Here is a 19,939-nt window from a genome sequence, read left to right as displayed (position 1 = left end):
GGGGATGCAGTGTTTTACAGTCAGTGTAAAGTGGATGGGATTCTAGCAAATCCCATCCACAAATTGCAAAAAAAAAAAAAAAAGGTGCAGCGGGACGCTACGTGTGGCCTTTGCCTAAGAGTATTTTAACCATAACCTACAGACACAGCATTGACTACCAGATAATTTGCCCTTCTTTCTCTTGCGGTAACCCTGAGGCTTTGCTCCTTCCCCAACAAGCAGGTAGAATGTTATTTTCTATTGTCTGCTCTGCAATGAACAATACTGGCTGTGTGAACAGCGACTAAGCAGGAGTGTCCACTTCTACATGAAGTCAATCACTGGCTCTTGCCTGAATTAGAGGAGCTTTCCTGCACCAGTCTGACAACGACAGTCAGCCATTTATGAAGAACTAGTAGACAAAGCAGAAGTCTGTCTGGCCGATATCTGGCCTTTTTGATAAAATCTGCAAAAGCCAAGAGTGGCTTCTAAAGGAACAAGAAATCTAATAAAGCAGATTTTTTTTGTTACAGTTTTTGCTGTGGTTTTTTTTGAGCCAAAGCCAAGAATGGCGACAGAAGGAATGGGAAATATATACCAAGTACTTATTACTTCTTCCTTCTGCTAAATATACTCCTGGCTTTGCACCAAAAACCGCAGCAAAGATCTGAAATAATGTGTGGTCTTAGCCAAGAAGAGTTTCCTGGGTCTTCAATAATGCAAAAAAACCACAACAAAAAACGTAATATACAAAACTACATATCTTCTAAATGTGCTGCCAAATAGCAGTGCACACAATGTTTCTTTACTATATTAAACAGTGCACATATAACATTTATTTTTATATAAAACCTCACAACATGTAAGGCTATGTTCACACTTCTGTTATTGCAGTCCATTGCTGTCAGTTTTGGGATGACATTAATAGACACTCGGCCATGCGTTGTGTATAGTTGTGTATAGTATTGCTGCATACCCCCCCCCCCCCCCTCACCTCTCTGGGGACAGACTGCAGCATCCATGTAACTCACAGATATATTGTAGATAACACACTTGTGTTGGCGACTATTAGGCAATTCAGGCATTTCTAATGACTGGAATAGTACAATATGTCTGGCATGAAATATTTTAGGATTGTAAGTCATTGAGGTCTACAGTTTAGGGATATCATGAGAAAGGTAGCAAAACAGAAAGACAGATAAGACGACAAGGTCAACAAAGTGACAAGAATTCTCTCTACAACTTATAAATTATAATACAAGGGCAACAAATGACGATATTTTGTTTTTTTCTGCTGGTCAGGTTCTGGAGATGATGGATACAGATGAGACCGATCAGGGCCTGACACCTAGAAGCAGCATATACAGGTATACGGCCAGAAGCAGCTCCTATACAAGCGTATGAGAGCGGGGCTGGAGGTCCTGACCAATCCGATACATATTATCTATCCATAGGATCAATTCTCTTCAGATCCTGGACAACCTCTTTAAGGGTGGGGGGGCCCTTTGATCATCTTGGAGTTTTCTGCCATGATGTCAAATCAAATCAAATCAAAAAATGCTTTATTGGCACGTCCGAATAGGTATTTGGCATTGCCAAAGCTAGTAAAGTGGGTGGGTGGGGGTTTGGGTTATAACAGTCCATGGAGTCTCATCTTCCTCTTCGTTGGTGACTGCTATATGGGGGGGGGGGGTTGGAGGTGGGGTGGGGCAGGGCGGTTGGTTTGGGGTATAACAGTCCGTGGAGTCTCATCTTCCTCTTCGTTGGTGGCTGCTATATGGGGAGGGGGAGGTGGGGGTGGGGGTGGGTGGGGCGGGTGTTTTGGGATAAATATAACAGTCCATGGAGTCTCATCTTCCTCTTGTTTGGTGACAGCTGGACACCAAACAATCTCCACAGTGGCCTCTTCTTCTCCCAGTAGGATGTAGAGTTTCCTCTTCTCGTCTGCAGTTATGAAGTCTGGGATGTGGGCAGAGAGTCAAAGCAGGAAACAGGGGCTGGGGCGCAAGACCACCTAAGATGTGCCAGAATCGTTCAAGAACCCGGAGCACTTTACTTCAGACACGTTTCATGCCACTGTGGTCATAGGCAATGCCAGTGTAAACCCCCTCCCCCCACCTATTATTCTGTCTTTCTAATGCATTGCTTTCATAGCGGTTTCATTGATGTGCTGCAACAGTAAAGTTTATTCTATGTAAGGACACAAAACTTGCATTGAAAGGACAGCAGAGTTTCCTAGTGTGAACAGAGCCTAAACTAAACACCTGTGCATTGTGTAGCAACTTCATGTTATTGTACACACATAAGGAACAAAGGACAAGTGTCAGAGAATTCTTACAAACGTCCTAAAGATCCTACTGCACAAGGTACAAACCAGCGACCGTATTCCAGCCAACATAACCGACAGCACAATGGGAAATTACAATTTATGACAAGAATAAAACAAATATCACCTCGTAAAAGTGAAATTAAATGAGTCAGGAGCTTACACAGCAGAAAGTGCGGCGCTCTATGAATGTGTGTATATACAGCCCCACCTAGTGGATGCTATTAGTACAGCAAGCATTCCTGAAATACCTCAACCGCCTGTCTAGTAACCTGCAATAAACTCCAAGGAACTAGAGGCAAATATTTATACCCAGACAGATGGGGAGTTTATCACACGGGAAGTGATCCGGCAATGAAAGTCATCTCCCAAAGTCTAGAAGTAACACATAAATATCCTATAAATCATGGCCATGGTTAGTTATTGCTGTAGAAGGTATCATGGCTGCAGGAAGAGTCCTGTGATATATTAGCACATTACATGGGGATACCGTACATGTGCAATAATTCAGAATACAGGACTAACCGTATACACATAAGTAATCCGTACAGGATAAGAATGGCAGCAAGCCCTGACCACTTGTCTCTTCAGGGAACACTCCAGACTGATACCTGCGTCACAATGTACGTCATTGTATAGGGTCATGTCACCTTGTGCTTTCCTATACAGAGAGACAACAGAAGACATCTACACTTTCCTATACCGCGTGCATGCGTGTGTGGTGTATATTAATACATATTGCCCCACTGTAGACCAAAATAACATTCTTGGCACATGCTGGCCTATATATCTGGGATATTGACACCTTTAACATTGGTTTGCTTCACATTTCGAGTGTATGATGTGAGCTTAGCACCAGCACCCCTACAGATCAGCAGGAAGCCAGAAGCAGACAGCTCTGTACTCTGCTTTTACAGCTCTGCTCCTATGCAAGTGAATGGAAGTAGAGTTGCAATAGTGCACCAAAGCCACTACACCGTGTAGTCAATTGTCCACCTCCATACACTTTTGTGAGAACAGCTCATCAGCGGAGGTGCCAGGTATCAGTCACCCCTCCATCCACCAAATATTGATCACTTAAAGATAGGCCATCAATATCCAGCCTTCGAGACACCCTTTAGACGGCATCATCTTAGGGCCTATTTGTACATATCCTATACAAGGCAGGGACACTTTCTAAACATGTCCCAGCTTCTAACTAACCACCTTTCCCAGTATAGAGAAAAAAAAAAATCAAAAAATTAAAAAATACAACAAATAAGTATCAAGTCAAAAGTGTACAGATAGCAAGACAAGATTTGTTTGTGCCAGGTCTCCCATCTGCTGGTTGAAGATTTGCAATGACAATATTGTACATGTTCTCTGGAATTCTCCAGGCCAGAAGATCATAGAACTGAAGAATCTTCCGACACAGCCCTAGAAAAGTGGGGTGGGGGTGCCGGTAATGTTATGTATGTCAGACAAGTCCCTGCAAGCATATCTTCAGAAGACAGGCAATTATTAGATTAAGTCTGATGAAGAACAGGTTTAGGACAGGCCACACCTAACCGGAACTGCATTTTTCTACTTCGATGTACAAACAGAACACAAGGGGGCAGATTTAATAAATGGCAGTGTCCCGACAACCCACAGGGACTTACCGTAGTAAGTAGTGATCATTCCTTTACACCCAGAGCTAGACAGAGTCTTAATATGCCCAATGCCACTGCTAGTCCTGATGACAAAGACACTCAAAGTGGCCAAAAGCCCAAATTAACACCTTGAACTCCCATGTCAGACCACCATTGACTTTCCATTGATGACCTCTCTTACAGACAGGTCAACTAAAATTGCTTGGGGGAGGGGTTAGAGAGATCCAGTGTAAATAAACACCAACTCACTCCACCAGTCCATAGCACAGTCCGTTCCGTTGTGCAAGTCTCAGAATTTTGGCCCATCTTAAGCCACATTGTCAAACCAAACAAGTTAATAAGTGTCTAATATACGGTAAGTAATAAATGTGGTGCAGCTGCTGTGTATATCTGATAAATGGCTCACGGCCAAAACCTGGTGTTGATTTATTTGGTGCCAAAAACTATCAAAGAAGTAAATATTCTTCGTATCCATCAAACAGCAATTTCTGGACATTTCTCAGCAAGGATATACTGACATGAATGTAGTCACACGAGACTCTAGAATGTCAGCATAGTTGTGATGTCTTCAAGTAGCTCAGGTGACAAACACTACAGACTATTGTGTGCTGGCATCCTTTCAATGTGGCTTGAAACCAAACACCAAAAAATTCTTATCAATCCACCTTAAATTTCACAAATAACTTACTACACAGTCAAACATGTCTGCTTTCTATCTCACAGAGAGGAGGGGTTTGTAACATGAAAAAATAATCTAGTTTAATAATATCTGCATATTGTATAGGTAGATCTGTGTTAGCCAAGACTACAGAAGAATAGATCCAGGGGTCCAGATATTCACATTTTGTACTAATTTTGAGTAGTGCGATGGGATGGGTGGCTGGGAAAGCCAGTAGGCTGCTCAGCTGTATAGCTAGAAGTATAACCAGAAGGCTGCTCACCTATATAGCTAGAGGTATAGTCAGTAGGTTGCTCAGTTAAATAGCTAAAAGGTATAGCCAGTAGGCTGCTCAGCTGTATAACTAGAGGTATAGCCAAGTAAGCTGCTCAGCTATATAGCTAGATGTATAGCCAGTAGGCTGCTCGTCTGTATAGCTAGAGGTATAGCCAGTAGGCTGCTCACCTATATAGCTAGAGATATAACCAGAAGGCTGCTCAGCTATATAGTTAGAGGTATAGCCAGTAGGATGCTTAGCTGTATAGCTAGAGGTATAGCCAGTGGCCTGCTCATCTGTATAGCTAAAGGTATATAGTCAGTAGGATGCTTAGCTGTATAGCTAGAGGTATAGCCAGTAGCAAGTAGGAGATTGTGATCTTCTGTATAAAGCTTTGGTAAGAGCAAATACACCAGTCTTAAACAGCGAAAAGGCACAAGGAACCGCAGATTTATGCAAAGCCTGCAGGAACTGAAGTAGATTTCCAGACTAGACCTATTTTATTGTCACAATGTGACGGGCGAGGCATGGATCAGGCTTGCAGCACACGCTTACTGCAAGAAAGCATATTGTGCCAGATGTACGCCTCCCTATCATGTCTTTGTGCCAGGGAAATGCTGACTTCCCCCCACTTTCCCCAATTCTGGACCCCACCTACATTAAGACAGGCAAAATAGAACAGGTACAAAGGGGAGCTACAAATACCGAGGGTGTTAAGAATACACATGCCAGGAGGTGGTGAAGGGGTCTACAATAACTTTATCCGAAGGGTAATATAAGGGCTAAATGGCCCAGGTGGCCTATTCTGCCATTAATCTTCTACGTTTCCACCATAAGACTGGTTCTGCACCAACACTTCCCTTAGATCCTGCTGACGGACACCCTGTTTCTCACAGCAGACAATGAAATCCTCCAGTGAAGCCTGACTGTTAGTCAACATGTGCCATGCCAGACTTGTGGCAAGTGCTCAGGCCTGAGGGCAGGGAGGAAGGGAAGGAGCAGAACAAAGCAGCCGGTGAGAACCCATGTGGAACAATGAACAACCAACATCCTGTCTGCAGCCATCCACTTCCTGCTCATGTTGGTTCACATTACAAACTGGTTATACCCAGGAAGAACGCATGCTGCAGATTTTTTTTTTGGAGGCAAAAGCCACGAATTTTTGGTGTGAATTTCATAAGTTATTGATTAACATTTGTGAGATTTCACCCCATGTATTGCAAAGTGTGAAATACTTGGTGAAAATCTGCATCATATGTTGACATGACAAATCCGCTCCGCAGGTCAGTTTGTACTGGAGATTTCGGCAAGATTTGTTCAAATATCAAATTTCAACCATTTTGCTGCAATGGTGGAGAAAACCCACAGTATACAAGTCCTGTGCAGACATCCCCTGATCGTGCACAGTCACCCAGGAAAGGTCTTTCATGCCATCATTCACTCGGGCACTGACACGCCACTTTCTGATCTCAAGTCTCTAGATGAGAAATGCTATTGTGTGGGACAGCAGCCATATGCCTAGTATCCGTCTAGACTCTTTACATTAGGGCCACTTTAATTCAGACCTACCGTATATACTCGAGTATAAGTCGACCCGAATATAAGCCGACCCCCCTAATGTTACCACAAAAACCGGGGAAAACTTATTGACTCCAGTATAAGCCGAGGGGGGAAAATGCATGACATTCTGTTTGTGCTCATGTTAATCCTAGCCGGCTTCAGGCCTATATGGTAATATCCCAGATGTCACGTGGTATGGGATATTACCATAAAGGCCCAAAGCCTGTGTTAGTTGTAATAGCCTTTTACTACTAGCACAGGCTTTGGGCCTGTATGGCAACAGGCTGCTACTGCTACCAGACGTCTGGGGCATTATCATATAGGCCCAAAGCCTTATGGTAGCAGTAGCAGCCTGTTGCCATACAGGCCCAAAGCCTATGCTGGGGCATTATTATACAGGCCCAAAGCCTTATGGTAGCAGTAGCAGCCTGTTGCCATACAGGCCCAAAGCCTGTGCTAGCAGTAACAGGCTATTACTACTACCACAGGCTTTGGGCCTATATGGTAATATCCCAGACCACGTGAAGTCTGGGATATTACCATATAGGCCTAAAGCTGGCTAGGATTAACATCGGATCCCGGAGAGGTGAGTACAACTGTTTATTATTTTCTATCATCTCCTCTGGGGCTCCGATTATTATATGGTAAGTAGGCCAATACCTGCTGGGAATACTTCAGCAGGTAGCGGCCTATTATAAAACAAACAAACAAACAAACAAACATTAAAGTTCTCCCGCTGCTGCCACTGCTCATCTTCTCCCCCAGCGTGTGATGTAGCCGGGGGAGGGGGCCGGAACTGGAGCGGACGCCCGCTGCAGCCTAGTCAATACGGTCGAGTCAATTACCGTATTAACTTGAGTGGTAATTTAACTGGTCCGCAGTAAAAGACATGTGTGGGAGGCCGCTGGAACAGCACTACTGCCGATAGGTGGTCAGTGAGGCAGCGCTGTCTCCAGGACTGCCTTAAGATGTTTCTAAGGCAGAGAAGATGCTCTGGAAACATCTTGGGGCAGTCCTGAGGAAGCGCTTGCGTCACCACTCACCTATCGGCAGCAGCGCTGCTCCAGCGGCCTCCCACAGATATCTTTGACTGCAGACCGGTCATGTGACATTTTCAATTACCGTATCGACGCAAGTATAAGCCGAGGCGCACTTTTTCAGCCCAAAAACTGAGCTGAAAAACTCAGCTTATACTCGAGTACATACAGTACTTATTCCATAAGTAATTGAGGCTGTGTCACCATCAAGGAGCCCAATATGTAACAAGTAAACCGCTTCAAGCAAACCAGGCTGTATCTGGTTCCCTGCCTGGCATTGTATTACCTCCATTACGCCACTATTCTGCTATTGCATAACCCAGGTCAACAAAGGGAGATTATATTTTGTAGAGAAAGCAGCCTGGATCTAGACTAACTGCAGATTAGCCACACAAAGGGGAAGGCGGAATGTGAAAACTTGCTATGATAAGGGAAAACTGTCTATGTTCTGTGTATATCCGCCATACAAATAGGCGGCTGCAATACGTTCTATGCTAGTCCGACAGGGTGGACATTATAAAATTATAGACTTGCACAAGTACTTCTCCTTTAAACAGCTGATCCGTGCAGGTTTAACCCCCCATTGATCGGATATTGATGGCCAATCCTATGAAAGAGAACCTTCTTGGTTACATGCAGCGTCAGTATAGTGGTACACCCTATACTCTCTCCCGTTTCCAGCTAAAGCTAGGTTCACTCTGTCACTGGACTCTCCACCATTCAGTCCATCCTCTAAAACAGCGCTTACCCCACAGACCTCCCAAAGGTTCCGACACAAATCAGTCAGCTTTCTCCCATTTTTATACAGAAACTGGTGGAGAGAAGAGTCCTCCGCGCAGGTTTGGCGGTAGCTGCAGCAGAGTCTCCAATGTATGCAGCAAAAGCAATGGTCTGAGCAAAACATCCTGGACTCCACACAAACATTATTACACACCATCAGAGGCATTGGTGTAGGAGATTTATTTTGCTCACAGAGCAAACCAAGCTTTCCCTGACCACTATCATGGTGGTCAAGGGCACTGGCCATTTCCAGCTGGCCCCATACCCCTTCGGGCCTGGTTGTGGTCACGCTCCCTGAGGCCACGATCGTCACACCACTGGTGCTATATATCCTAGCATTTTAGTGATCTATATTATATAAGAACTCAAGCAAAGCCATCCCCATCTCCAATAGGGTACTAGTGTCCAAGGACCAAGTGTCCCCTGTACCCTGGTGACACTATGACCGACCATATTAATGTCCCCTAAGCAACACTAGCAGGTAGAGGATTCAGCCTGGGTGTAGGTTTCCCCAGGAAGTGGGTGCCAGGATAAGTCCGTGTAAATAAGATAATTTTAAGAGGTTATATTGTACCCAGCATAAGATAAATGAGAAATTCCTTTAAATAACAATCCCCTAACACAATGTCACGATCCAAATTTTAGCAGCAGGGATCAAAATCTAGTTCAAGGTTGCCAAGGAGAAATTCCATGAACTTCTGGCCATTGTACCATTTGGTGTAATCTCTTTCCTATTCACAAACTACAGACTGATACTCCAGGAGACTGTAGGGGATTGAATAACTTCCTTCCCTCCCTCATTGCAAGTGAGAGCAATTACAATTATGGGATTACTACTTGAGGAATGTTCTAATAGAAGAACACCCCTGGATATATCAGACCTCTCTCTTACTGGGAGTATTATACACTTAATAAATAGTATAATATATGTAGATTATAATACTCCCAATAAGTATTAGGTCAGCCACAGCATCAGCTAGAAATATAAATGTCACCAGAACCCGCCCCATGTTACTCGCCCCACCTCAGCCTATTGAACACAGACAGCACCTTGGGCTACAGCAGAGCGTGTTGATGTGAACAGTTGTCAAAGCAGACGGGATCCACCCCAAGTAAATAAGACCAGTGGGTGCCCTCACCGCTACTAAACAGACCAGTGTGATCAGTGCTCTGCATACAAATGCAGCGCTGGGAACAAGACGAAATTTAAGCCACTGACATTTACACAATGCGGGCGAATAACCACAACCTAGCGAATTAAAGGGCTCAATCACACATGTGGCAGGGATGTCAGGAGAAGAAAAAGCCAACGTGTTATACTGAATAGAAGAGAACATGACAACTGGAAATGCAGAGATCCCCGAAACCCTTCAAGGGTGTCAAAATATCCCATAGACTAGTCTAATATTTCCTACATCAGTCTAATAGGGACGACCTAAAAATCATTGTTTCACTAAGGCCCCAGCACTGAATGCAGACTTTACGGAGTAGAATCGTGCGGCGGCAATCAGACAGTGTTTTTTTATTTTTTAACTAAAAACTGAATCTTTGTATTGCAGTATTGGGTAGTACACATCTTCTACACCAGTAAGTCAGAGATTGTCAGTGTAAGGCTGAGGCCCCACGTTGCAGAAACGCAACTTTTTTTGTTGCAGATTCTGTAGCAGTTTTTTTGAGCCAAAGCCAAGAATGGCTACAAAAGGAATGGGTACGCTAAAATAAAAGTTTTTAAACTTTTCCCTTCTACTCAATTCACACCTGACGTTGGCTCAAAAAAAAAAAAAAAAAAAAAAAATACAACAAAAAAAAAAAAAAGTTGCATTTCTGCAATGTGGGGCCTCGGCCTTATGGTCATTTGCTTACAGGTGACCTGCAGAGAACCATGTACTGGGCTTTACTGCAATTACAAAAGCAGGCAGCTCTTCATTTACAGAACAGGGCCTTACCCTGTAGATATTATACACAAACTCCTACTAATGAACACTCAAGGGATTAACACCTTGACAGGCAAAGAACTTGTGGATGGGGGTGTGAAGATTGGTAGTAAAGGTCAATTTAAGTCAATAAGCAATAATAGTCCCACAGCAGCACAACTAGTGTCACTGCCGCCTTAGTGTAGAGAAAAGAGTGATGTAAAGGTGTGCAAACAAGCGGCTGAACAAACAACTCACCAGAAAGTTCAGGTGTTATTGACATAGGTGCAGCTGTAAAAAAAAAAAAAAAAAAGCCACACACCTGACTTGGATTGTTTAAACAAAACTAGTAACGGCCTTGGGAAATATAAATATTATATAGAATATATTATATTTGGTACTTGTACTGCTGGAGTAATGTGTGCCACATATTTACACCTCATTCACACACAAGGATTTTTGCTTGGAAAAAAAAATAAAAAAAAAATCCACATAACCAATACACACAGAATGTGACACATTTACGAAGACTGTCATTATATAGACATCATCAGATCACAGTTGCCATACATTTCCCACATCATTCACGACAGATTCTTTATTGGGTAAAGGCAGCGCAGAAGTTTATTGGGGTTGTCCAGACAAACTTGGACAATTTCTTTAACTTTTAAAGCAGCTGGGGGCAGTGGAAATAAATAAAAGCACACTCAATGCTCTGGTCCTTCTGCTGAATGGGTCTCTGCGGAGTTCCACTGATGCCAATCAGCAAAGGGCCTGCGATGTCACTACCTGTAACATCATGGGTCTCTTCCTGGAGCCGCTGATCGAGATTTGGGAGAAGCCGCCGGAGCATCGAGGATAGGAGAGCAAGCGTTTCATTTTTTTTTCCACTGCTCCCAGATGATTTAAAAAACTTAAAAGGAGTTGTTCAATTATGCCCAGACAACCACTTTAAGCGCAAGTTCACACAGGTTATTTTGGTCCAGATTTTGAAGCGGGAAGCCACGTCTGAATCGGATCCAAAAAAAAAAAAACCCACGTGACTGAATGCCAATGCAGTACAATGGCATCCAGTCGCGGCATTCCGCTCCGGATTAGGCCCAAATGAATGTGTCGTGAGGCGGATTAGCAGTGGAATCCACCTCAAAAAAGGGTATGTCGCTTTTTTTTTTTTTTGCAAGCGGGAACAATCCGCCTGCAGAAAAAGGAACCCATTGATTTCAATGGGAGGCGTTTTTTTTAGATGGATTTTGACACGGATTCCACGTCAAAATCCAGAACAAAAAAACCCTGTGTGAACTTACCCTATGGCTAAGGTTGCGGGCTGCAGCAATTAAGCGCTGTGGGAAAAAAACTGCAGAAACACATCACCGTTTTTTCGTCTGCTTCAGTTATACCTATAGCGAAACTGCAGTAGGTAGATATAATTGACATGACATTGAATTGACATGACAAAACGTCCATCACTCAGGTGAAAGAACAATAAGGCAGTGTTTTTATAGCCACTACACTGGCAGGGGAAGCGCCAAGATTTGTGCAAAAATTCACAACTTTTTCGGAAAGCTGGCATTCAAGGCATGATAAATCTCCAATGAGTTTTATTCAGGGACCTATTAAAATATTCTAAAAATGTTCAGTCATTTACTGTAAGTTGCTTTGACATGGTAAGTAGCTTTTCAATTCGGTAAGCTGCCGGACCACCTCCAACAGATAAGTACAATGAGTACGGCAGCCGTTCAGGGAGCACAGGCCCCCTGTTGGAGGAGCACACATCTGCAGAGGCGTGGGTATAACCGGCTAGACAGAGAACAACCTGGCTGCTGTGTTTATGATGGAGCGGAGCCAGTGTATTTAATAGACTACCAGGTAGTGATGCATTAAAGTACTCAATAAATTATTAGACATGGATTAGTGTTTTGGCTGTGACACCATCAAGGTACAGGCAGGGAGGGCTGGCATTATGGATATAGACTAGGCTCATGCACATGGCCATTTTATAGTCTCAAGAAGAAGCAACATCTCCGTAAAAACCGGACAATCAATTCACCATCAGCTCCCTTTAAGATACATGAGTCAGTACATGTTACAGGCATGTGATCTATATAGAACAAAAATATCACAGATTTCACACGCTCTGTCTTTATATGCCATATGCAACATGCTTAATGGGCTACTTACGTTTTTCATCATCTGCGTGGACTAAAGATGCCGCTCTTGACAATACGTCTAAAGGAGTCTCCATTCCTGGGAAGACCCTATAAAAGAACACACACTGTAACGAGATATATCATTTTTTATAATATAATCACATCACCAAAACTCCAACTTATAAATCTAATGGATAATAGTATAGTTATCTATAGTATAGTTATCTATAGTTATCACTGATTTGCACCTGTCCCCATTAAAAGGCATTGTCCAGGATATTTTTATTCAAGAACAGGGAAACTTTCATAATATTTTATACACAAAAACTCACCTGCTCCCGGTGCTGCAATGTCTTCCTGCGCTGCAATGTCTTCCTGCGCGGTCCCGCCCTGCTGCTTTCCACCACACGTGTCCACTGAGTGACACAAAACGTCATTGTGGCAGGGACCTCCGTCACGAGAAAACACGAGAGCAGCAGGACCGGACCGTGCTGGGAGATCGTAAAGTAAAGCACCAGGGATACGAGAATCACCTTTGCCAGCCTAGTATGAAATAAATAAATAAAATTTTATATATATATAATTTTATCTTTTGTTTGTTTGGTTTTTTACCCTGGACACCCTCTTTAGGGGCTCACAATCTAAATTCCACAATAATCCATCAGACTAGGTTCATAATAGTGCTCAGTTTCCATTTTGGGATTCCGTTCCCAGTTCGGCTTTAAAAATCCACATTTTTGGGCAGAAACCCAGTAAACCCCATTACAGTCTATGAGGTCCGTGGGTTTCCAAGGGTAACCTCTTTTTTAAGTGAATTAGGTTCAGGGGGTTCGCATGCAGGCCCCTTACCCCTGAACGCAGGTGTGAACCTAAGCATAGGAGAATTTAGTTTTTGGGTTATTTTTTTTATTTTATTTTCCTCTCTTTTCCCCATAAACAAGTACCTTGTGGATATTCACACAAACACAGGAAGAACAGCCAACCTCCATGCAGATGTCCTTGGTCAGAAGGACACTTTCAGCATATACTAGTGTCAATAGGACCACAGAGATACAAAGGACCAAGAGCTTTCCCTATTATGTACAAATGCTATGTGAACACGCCAATACACCAAGGTACAAGGGTTGATATTTAAAGGACCCATGGCAGGACATATCACCTTATAGGTTTTCACGCACGTGCAGGAGACTGTACTGCAGTTTTTGAAGTTGCCTTTAGCTCCATACTACAGAGCTATAAGACCCTATAGGACACAGATGAGCACAAAAGGACTGGGCAGCCTAAATCCAACGTGACAATCTTGTGGCTCGCTGTATGTAAACATTCCTGAAAGCTGTACAGGTGATCTGCGGGGGTTCCAGGTGTCGAACCCCCACAGATCTAAGATTGACGGCCTATCCTAAGGACAGTCCATCGATACTAGAAATCAGATAACCCTAGGGCAGTTGTGCTGGACTCGCAGTACTCACAAACCATCTCTTTCTTAGTAGTTCTGGAGCGCTACTGCCATGTCCTATACACTATAATAGGGCACCACTGCAGTACTCCTAACCACTGCCATGACAGTGATGGCAGGGAGCATTGTGGCACCGGGCATATAAACATAGGCAGGAGACGGGCTGCATAAAAATGGCTGACCTGTTGCGGTGTAACATTCAGGCCATTAATTTTACATCAGCAGGGGTCCATTGTAACACTCGTCCATTGATTTTATTAAATTAGAGAGCCCCTTTAACTACTATGGGTCGCTTTGCTATCTAACAATTGTAAGTTTTCTGTACGGCCACAAGGATCATGGCCCAGGGCGAATTCTGTATTGCTGACTAGGTTACAATATTTCTGTATAGGACTGGCCAGAGTGTCGCTCTGATGATACAGTCACATGTATGGGGCCATTGGCGTATACATCGGTCAGTAGGAGGCAGAAATGAATACTCATGGGCTTGCCACTTACATATTAAGAAGGTGAATACATTTTGGTATTTGTATTACTTTTGATCTTTTTTCTACATGTTATATCCTAAACCACAGTTTAAAGTTGCAAAGCAGAATTTTTTTCTTTTTTTTTTTCCGGCTGAGCGCGCATTGTACCTGAGATGCTGTGTTAGTAGGATTAAGCAAATGCAATCCTATTGTGCAGGCCTCAGAAGTCCTAGAACAGGTATTGTTACCAGATTAAGAACCATCGAGAAACCAAACCAACAGCTCTTATAGTCAGTCAACCAGAGCAGACAGACATGGCAAGATGGAGTTAACCCCTTTCTTTCACGCTAGATGGAGTCAGGATCTCGGCAGATTTATCATCCTGTAACCTGTCGAGCCATTAGTAAATGTTGGCCACGGTGTTAGCAAATAATATAAACTATAGGGCTGCAAGTCAAAGATTTATTTATTTTTTAAAAAAACACGTGACATGGAGGGCTGTAGAATTTGCTGTATAGTAAAAGAGCTGCTGACAGGACAGTGTGTCCGAATGTTACCAGGTCAAAGACCGGTCAATACAAGATGGGATTAGTGGGTTACTAACAGAGCAAGCAAAAACGCAGCAGGCGGAGAGAAACAAAAGGTAGCTATCTATATACAGTATGTAAGAGAGCCATACCAATACATCTTCACTATCGACGACTGAACATTCAACTCCTCCATACACATGTTCTCAATGGTGGTGGTGGTGGTGGGGGGGGGGGGGGTAGGGGGATAAACTAGTGCTGTACACTTCTGGCTATAGTTTCCCTCATGTGGATCACTAGGATTATGCATGTAAAATTCAACATGCCAAATCCCTTTCTCATATCTACTGGAAGCACTTGGAGAGGTCCTTAAAGGGGTTGTCCCATCACAAGGATTCTATCTATACTGCTTGTTAATGTGGATGTAAGACTTTTCCTAAATACACTGCTTCAGCAAAACTGCTTTGTTTGTCCACTATCTTACTTTATTCATTTTTTTTGACACATCCCTTGACTTATCTGGTCATAAGTCAAGTGATGTGTCAGCCTGCTCTGTGGGGGGAGGGAGGAGGGGCTAAGTGCACGGGAGCGAGCCTGGAGAGGGGGGGGGGTAGTTTACCCTTTGGGGGGGAAGAGCCACCAATACAGACCCGGCATCCACTGTAATAGAGAGGCGGATGCCGGGGAGTGTAGACGCCGGCACAGATGCATGCAACATTAAGCCAGCAGCGGCAGGAGCGATGCTGCTATTCCGGGGAGGGGGGGGGGGGGGATTCGGGCAGAGGAGCGGAATAACAGCATCGCTCCTGCCGCTGCTGGCTTCATGCAGGGCAGGAGCATAGCGATGTCGCAGGCATCTGTGCCGGCGTCTACACTCCCGGCATCCGCCTCTCTATTACAGCAGATGCCGGGTCTGTATTTACATATGCAAAGCCAGCTGTAATCCGCTGTAATAGAGAGAGGCGGATGCCGGGCCTGTATTCGCATTGTGAAGGCTAGACTGGTCTCACTATCTATGAGCGTGCACGCAGGGCCAGCGGCATCTCGCCGCTTGGCTTTACATATGTAACCCCGCCCACCAATGACGCAACAAAGCAGGAAGACAGAGCATTTTACAGCCAACGAAGACTGGTGAGTATGCGACGTGGGAATACCCTTTTAAACACAGAAGATAGTCAGTTGGTGCTGCCAAAATTTGAGGGTTCAGACAAATTTTCTTTTAGGTCTATGGAGGTCTTACAAGCTGACAACATTTGTCATTAAAACAAGTCTTGGTATAAGCACGGTGGCTTAGTGGTTAGCACTGCAGCGCTGGAGTCCTGGGTTCGAATCCTGGCAAGGACAACATCTGCAAGGAGTTTCTATGGGTTTCTTCCGGGAACTCCGGTTTCCTCCCACACACCAAAGACAGGGAATGTAGATTGTGAGCCCTATATGGGACTGCCACTGTCTGTAAAGCGTTGCAGAATATGAAGACTAAATAAATAAATAAGGACTTCCAGGTCCATAACAGGGACCACTAGTGCCACCTTACAGAGTCTATACACTGCAAAAGGTCAGCTGAGATATATTCATAGCAATATACAAATCATTGTGTACTGCAAAGAAAACCAGTAGTAACATGGAGCCGCACCCTCACCCTGATACAAAGCCCAGGGCCTTATTCCAATTATCTTTAGGATAACAATCCTATGATGTATTCGGAGCATGCTACCTGCGGGTCTTACAACGGTTGGTAAATTAGCATTAGTATTTATGGATATTCAGTCGGCCAGACTTCATTTTCTGCAGACGTGTTAAAGCTGAACCTTCAGTAATATTCAAGGAGACTGCGTAAAAAGGGATATAAAAATACTAAGCCGTAAAAAGCAAAAACAATCCAATAACACAGCTAAGAGGTTGCTCAGGGACAAAAGCAGTCTATAGGAAAATACTGTGTCACGTAAAAGACAAAGACATGTACCCCTATCCAGAGTCATCTATGTATATGACTAGCATTACTAACTAACCCACAGAAACCTAAATATCATAAGGAGCCATACAGGACATGCTAGAAGCCAATCACACAATTGATAGCTGGCTCCTGAGATCTGTACAACCCTAGGCTACACACAGAAGATTCAGTTGCTGCAAGGTCTTATGGTGGATATGACAAATACAGAGTGACAGTATACAGGGTGGGTGGGCTGCTCTCTGACGACAGTGATGGAGTCTGGCCAAGACCCCAGAGCCACCCTCAGCTTTAGGTCAGATGTGGCCAATAACAATCCATTGCTGGGGGACAAAGATTTCCCTGCCACATGGCAACCAATCAAAAACCGTTACTGGTTCAAAGGGAAAACATTGACGAGAGCCATAAAGATTGGACCCAACAACAGCCAGTCACAGGCCATCATTGGGTCCAAATATCTGAACAGCTACCTGCGGAGCAGAACAAAATTTCCCTCCAAAATAAAGTTACCTCAGGATGGTGGACCAATGGATTTCAATAATCCCATGGGTCACCTTCATAAAGGTCCAGGTCTCTCCCAATTTCCCAATCAGGAAATGCTCCCAAACATACCCAAAAATGGGTCCATAACCTATAGCATAGTCATCACCTATCCACACGGTGATAAATGTACGATCTGTGGGGATCCGCCCAAAAGGAACACCCATTGATCACTATCACCCATTGATCATTACCGATTCTAGATTTGAAGGACAAGTTGATCCAGGGTTTTTATACTGACTGCCAGATTGGAGACGGGAAGGAATTTTTTCCCCTGAAATGGAGCAATTGGCATGAGCCTCATGGGGTTTTTTTTGTTTTTTTTTTTGCCTTCCTCTGGATCAACACTGTAGGGGACTGTAGGGTTATAGTTTGGACTTGATGGACTGATGTCTTCATCCACCCTCATCCACTATATAACTATGGCAGGCCCCACCCCCACCTTGTTCCAAAAATATCAATCTTTAAATAAGGATTTGGGGTTTTTTTCACATTAATGCTAAGCAGCCCCCCCAAAACACCACACATTCACCCCTCCCTGGGCCCTACCAGTTTACAGTGATGGCAGCTCCGGTCTTCTGTATACAGAATCCCTGACTCAAGTCAGTCACAGGTGTGAGGGGACCAATCACAGGCCTCAGTGGTGACCTCCTCACAAATGGCGGTCATGAAGAATTTGTGAAGAGGTGTCTGCTGTGGCCTGTGATTGGCTGCAGCAGTCACCTGGTCCTGGCATAACACAAGACATCTTCCACCGCTGGAAATTTAGGCTTGGGGAAAGGGAAGGTTTTTTTTTTTTTTTTTTTTTTTTTTTTACATACGTCTCAGTAGCACTATTACAATAAAGAGTCGGAACACCCCTTTAAGCTACACCTTATAACTGTCTGCCAATAGCTTGCTCAGGCTACAGCTATTCCTCCTGACCATACATACATATGCATGCTTGGTTTAGCTAAGTGCATATGCTGCCACTGGGGAGAAGGGAATAAGTCACAGCTAGACACAAATGCATTTCCTGAGAAAATAAAGGAACATTCTAAAATCCAACATGCCCAATCCTTCTTTCCTCCATCCAGGGCCACAATCATTACAGCCAACATTCACCTAATACGTACAGGCACATGAACACAATAGAGGGCGCTTCCAACTCAAACACACGCCAGTACCCAAAGCAAGTCTCTGGAGGAGGTTGTACATGGATGCCAATAAAGGCGCCATGTTATTCAACATTTTCATACAGGGTTCCAAGAGCACAAGCAAAGTATTGGGGAGGTCTCCAGCAAAAAGTGGGGAGGGTCTCCTAATGGGACCGGCTTATGATAGCCCATCAGAACAACAAATTGTAATTCTCGCACCGTCTATGTGGAATTGCAACCAGAAGGGAAGAAAAAATAAAAAATAAAAATTTGTTTACAGTGTGCAGCTCTGCACAAGACAAAAATAAGCAGGATCACGTCTGCAGCCATGTGAACAGGATCCCAGCGTGCAGACTACAGAGAAGCCTCCGCCTTCTGCTCTGCCATAATAAACAGAGGAAAGTGCTGGGACACGGCGGATCATTATTGCTTCACTTCCCACATGGTACATTCCTGAGACATATCTGACGCAGAAGGAGACGTCTCATCGCTTACTGGAAGAAAGCGCTGTCACTGAACTTCCAGAAATTGTTTCCAGAAAGAATGTGAAACATGTAAAGGATTTCATAAACGCCACAAGAGGCAAACAATGCCGAGCTCAGAGGACGACACAGAGGAGGAAGGATTGTTCTCATGGCAAATACTATCTATACCAAGACCCATATAGGTCTGTACAGGACACACCATTGTCTAAACATTATGCAGCAAGTGGACCATTCCAGACAGGGGAGAGATTAGTTTTATATGATTTTACACAAAATAGCAGACGGTCAGCACCATAACCTGACGGACAGCTACCCTGAACAATGCGGAGGATTGCACTGAATACAATGGCCACTACCTATCATGTACAGTGTAATAGATATCACATGTATATATTGCTGTGATAGATGTGCCCATCGGGCGGCAGAATAACCTGTACCTCTAAGGGCGCCATACAATTGATCGAAATCTACAACACATCGGCATTACAAAACGGACCAATAATTTATTAACATATTATTTGTTATATAGATCACTAACAAAGCAGATCCTATTGACACCATTGGGTTGTCTGTGTAATGCAGGATCGGGAAGGTCCTCCAGAGATCGAGACCTTTCTCTGATCTGGCCTAAGAGGAGGATGGTGAACTGAAGTTCATCCTCTAACACCTAATATGGTGTATTACAAATGGATTTAACAAGATGGTGCAATTTTATTATATACTTTCTATTAATTCTAAACCTTCCTCCCTGCATTAAAGGGGTTTTCCAGGCTTATCAATTGATTACCGATCCTTCAGATAGGTCATCTGGAAGTGACCACTGCATTCAGACAAGTGATGTGCACAGAAAACCGTGCATCATACCATACATCGTATAGTGGCTGTACTGGATATCACAGCTCAGCCCTACTCAGTTGAATGGGGCTGAGCTGGAAACAGGTTATGTCATGTCACATGGTTTGTGTAGGGAGCACTGCTAACACTTCAGACTGCTGATCCACATGGGTCCTGGATGATCATCTATAGATAACCTGTCCTAGGATAGGCCATCAGTCGTCAAAGTCCCTTT

The 19,939-nt window shown here is 43.9% G+C and overlaps 1 protein-coding gene across 2 annotated transcripts in view; it reads right to left on the bottom strand.

Moving 5' to 3' along the window:
- VGLL4 (vestigial like family member 4) overlaps nucleotides 1–19,939 on the bottom strand; it is a 73,392-nt gene that overhangs the window by 44,975 nt on the left and 8,478 nt on the right. For both annotated transcript variants that reach the window (XM_075286950.1, XM_075286948.1), the window contains exon 2: nucleotides 12,340–12,416. In XM_075286950.1, coding sequence (XP_075143051.1) covers nucleotides 12,340–12,403 — 64 coding nt within the window. In that variant the 5' untranslated portion in view covers nucleotides 12,404–12,416. The remainder of the gene's footprint in view (nucleotides 1–12,339; nucleotides 12,417–19,939) is intronic.

The sequence above is a fragment of the Leptodactylus fuscus genome, chromosome 9 (assembly GCF_031893055.1).
Source record: "Leptodactylus fuscus isolate aLepFus1 chromosome 9, aLepFus1.hap2, whole genome shotgun sequence".
NCBI lineage: Eukaryota > Metazoa > Chordata > Amphibia > Anura > Leptodactylidae > Leptodactylus > Leptodactylus fuscus.
This window is presented reverse-complemented; position numbering and strand designations above follow the sequence as displayed.